The sequence below is a fragment of the Lactuca sativa genome, chromosome 4, assembly GCF_002870075.4.
Source record: "Lactuca sativa cultivar Salinas chromosome 4, Lsat_Salinas_v11, whole genome shotgun sequence".
Lineage (NCBI taxonomy): Eukaryota > Viridiplantae > Streptophyta > Magnoliopsida > Asterales > Asteraceae > Lactuca > Lactuca sativa.
Window position 1 is genome coordinate 71,657,533 of NC_056626.2, and position 3,513 is coordinate 71,661,045.

The window sequence follows — 3,513 nt, forward strand, 5'->3', positions numbered from 1 at the left end:
GACATCTAAAAAAAAAGGTCTGTCAGCTAAAAATCACATGGTGATTTTGTAGATGCAGTTGTGATATGTGAGAAAGATCACTATTTAGGTGTGATTTTGATTAAAAAAAATATATTATTACTGTGTTATTTAGAAATTAGTAAATGGATAGACATATTTGGTTTTTTTTTTCTCAATTTTTTTTTCGTCTTCTGATCACAATCAAAATTTAAAGTAGCAGTCGATTAAGTTGGCTCCTAAAGGTGAGGATGATGCCGACAGATCTTTTAACGGAGTCCGTTTTCGTTCTTGATAGTTGAAACCCGTGTTATCAACCAACTTTCTCACAACACGTAACCAGCCATCAGTTTCGTGTTTCGAAATTATTATCATCACCATTCAGAAAGTTTATCAGTTTTTTCCAGTTTCAGAATCATGGCCATGAATCCAATTCGGGTAGTGTCACGGGAGCTAAGGTAACTTGCCCATCATCCTACACATACACATATACACTAAATGCACATTATCACATAATGCTTTCCTCTATCTTCAAGTCATCTTTCTCAAGACTCCATTAATCACGTTGCATTGCTTATGGGCTTTGTATTGGTATTCCTCAATTAGGGTTTCTTTGCCTTGCCCACCAGGTGTTTGATAAATTCCTTCTGTCAGAGTTGGGTTGGCCTGTCAATGATTTTTGTATAAATAAATGTTGTTCTCGTAGAAGAACTCTCATTGTATCTTGTTTGTTTTGATTTATTAAACCAAATGGAGAATTTGGAGATTGTTCAGAAAGTTGGAGTTGTTTTGGTTTGTGTGTATTTGTCATGGAGGATCATTAGATACATATGGAGCTTTTTGGATGTTGAAAAAGATCCTCTTATTGTGCTTGTTACTGGAGCTGCAGGCATGTCTTTTGGTCAACTTTTCATTCTTATGAAAAGAAAACTATTCATTTTATAAAACAGTTTTCAAGATTAGAAATTGTCAATTCAAGTTCAGGAATTCATCAATTACTTATACATTGTGCAAACAAATCTGTACATTATCCTGATTTCATCCATTTCTAAAAAGAAGTCCTGGATTTTATTATTATCTAATATTTCTTGATTTATTAATTTCCAATGAACTTATGTCACAGGCCAAATAGCCTATGCCCTATTTCCAATGATCGCAAAAGGGGCAATGTTGGGTCCAGATCAACCAGTAATTCTACACATGCTTGATATTGAGCCTGCTGGTGACATCTTGAAAGGGGTAAAATTGGAACTAATGGATGGAGCATTCCCTCTTCTCAAAGGTTAACTTTCTAAACATATTGATTGTCATGTATAAATTCTTATCTAAAGTTAACTTTTGTTATTTGTTATATATCTTTTAGGTGTTATTACCACGACCGATGTTATTGAAGCTTGTAAAGGTGTCGATATTGCAATCATGCTTGGTGGATTCCCTCGTAGAAAAGGAATGAGTAATAAAGATTTAATATCCAAGAATATTGGCATTTACAAAGCTCAAGCTTCAGCCTTGGAACAACATGCAGATACAAATTGCAAGGTTTGTTTGTCAGACAGACCCTCTGTACCTGATTTATATCTCACATGATACACTATCTGGGATGGGGTGGGCCAGCTCAGCTCAAGGGTTGCTGAAAGAATAAAGATACCTATCTGATTATGGGTTTTGTTGATTATGGGTTTTGTTTATTAGACCTAAAAATTTTAAGATTGATATTCAATTATGCAGGTTCTTGTGGTTGCTAATCCTGCAAATACGAACGCACTTATCTTGAAAGAATACGCGCCTTCAATCCCCGAAGAGAATATCACATCCCTCACAAGACTTGATCATAATCGCGCGTTAAACCAATTATCTGAGAATCTAAATGTACATGTTGGTGATGTAAAAAATGTTATTATGTGGGGAAATCACTCCTCAAATCAATATCCGGACGCTAATCATGCTATGGTCAACATTGGTGTTGGACATAAATCCGTGAAAGAACTTGTTGCCGATGATAATTGGTAGCTCTTCACTTTTTTTTCTCAAATTTATGTTTAAAGTATTAGCAGTCGCAGTGTGAAAGTTTTAATTCCAATGTGGATTGGCTTCTGGTGGGCCCCTGTGTACCTGATTTACATCCAGGGTTGCTAGAAGAATAATTTTTTTTTTTGCAGAATGACTTTTTATTTTGAAATTTTGATTACTTTTAATGATATTGATTATGATTTAGGTTGAACACGGAGTTCATAACAAATGTGCAACGAAGAGGTGAAGTTATAATAAAATCTAGAAGGTTGTCTAGTGCGTTATCTGCCGCAAGTGCTACGTGTGATCATATGCGCGATTGGATTCTTGGTACTCCTAAGGTTTGATTGCTTCTTCTTTGTTTTCTTGTTTTGCTTTCTTTTATTATTTATCGAATATTTTATTATTATATTATTATTATTATTTGATTTTGCAATTTTGGGATGTAGGGAACATGGGTGTCGATGGGAGTTTATTCTGACGGGTCGTATGGTATCCAACCGGGGCTAATTTACTCGTTCCCTGTCACTTGTGAGAAAGGCGAATGGTCAATTGTTCAAGGTATGTTTCCAATAAACATTATTTTAGCATAAAAAAAACTTACACTGTATGCAAAAGATAGCAATGTATTTTTAATATTTGTTAATTATAGCATCCTACTTTCATTTCTTTTTCTATTATGACATTGTACTTGCTTTTTTTTTTCTCATAATAAGCATTAAGCAATAAAAATTTACTTAATTATAAAATATCCTTATTGTTTTTAGAGTTCAATTGAGGTTATATTGATATGTGCAAAAAGACCCATGTATGACATTTAGATGGAATTGTGAAATCGTAAAATGTGAATATATTTAGAATTTTTTATTGAGTAATTATTTTGCAAAATTTGCAATGGTGTGTAGGGCTAAAGATTGATAGGTTTGCAAGGGAGAAGATGGATGCTTTAGAAAAAGAGCTCATTGAGGAAAAAAACTTTGCCTACTCATGCCTCCATTGATAATCAATCTTATGTGTAATAGGAAAATGAGTAGTTTTTATATTATCATATCTGTATAAATTCTAAATAAATTATCGAACATGAACCCTTAAAGACTGTTGATGTATCTATATTTATATTATGTCATGTTGCTTTTCCTCGGAGTTGAGTGTCTTGACCACAAATCTAACATCTTTAGAGAGTCTTGATCAGAAATCTAACAACTTAAATTCTCTAAAGAACACCATTTTTAGAATTCACAAGTTAGATGTAGTTTCTTTGTGTAAGTATTACCATTAAGGGCTTCCCTATTCCCTATTGATTATAAAATTTCATCTTAATACGTCTTTAAGAATATAATTCATTTTATACATGTTATAAATAAGTTTTTTCACATAAGATAATAAACTAATAATTGGCTGTATTAACCTTTTATTACAAAAAGTAAGAAATTTACCTACAATAATTGTCTATATAACTTATATACGGGATAATTACGAGTGTACCCACATCTCGATGTTAAGACT

The 3,513-nt window shown here is 32.9% G+C and overlaps 1 protein-coding gene across 3 annotated transcripts; it reads left to right on the top strand.

The window, feature by feature from the left end:
- Positions 1-221: 221 nt before the first annotated feature.
- On the top strand, positions 222-3,150 carry LOC111896027 (malate dehydrogenase, cytoplasmic). 3 transcript variants are annotated; one of them, XM_023892058.3, is made up of 7 exons: positions 222-455; positions 1,121-1,279; positions 1,361-1,536; positions 1,726-2,003; positions 2,213-2,348; positions 2,457-2,568; positions 2,913-3,150. In XM_023892058.3, exons 2-7 carry the CDS (start codon positions 1,147-1,149, stop codon positions 3,005-3,007), a joined length of 930 nt encoding a protein of 309 aa, XP_023747826.1. In that variant the 5' UTR covers positions 222-455; positions 1,121-1,146; the 3' UTR covers positions 3,008-3,150. The 3 variants fall into 3 exon arrangements, with proteins under 3 accessions (XP_023747826.1, XP_023747827.1, XP_023747825.1); XM_023892059.3 differs by lacking the exon at positions 222-455 and adding an exon at positions 604-626; XM_023892057.3 differs by lacking the exon at positions 222-455 and adding an exon at positions 635-886.
- Positions 3,151-3,513: the final 363 nt, after the last annotated feature.

Coding starts and splice junctions, on each gene's coding strand:
- LOC111896027 (XM_023892057.3), top strand. CDS start 748: ATGGAGAATTTGGAGATTGTTCAGAAAGTTGGAGTTGTTTTGGTTTGT. Junction 2,004..2,212: donor CTTGTTGCCGATGATAATTG/GTAGCTCTTCAC, acceptor ATTATGATTTAG/GTTGAACACGGAGTTCATAA. Junction 2,349..2,456: donor GGATTCTTGGTACTCCTAAG/GTTTGATTGCTT, acceptor TTTGGGATGTAG/GGAACATGGGTGTCGATGGG.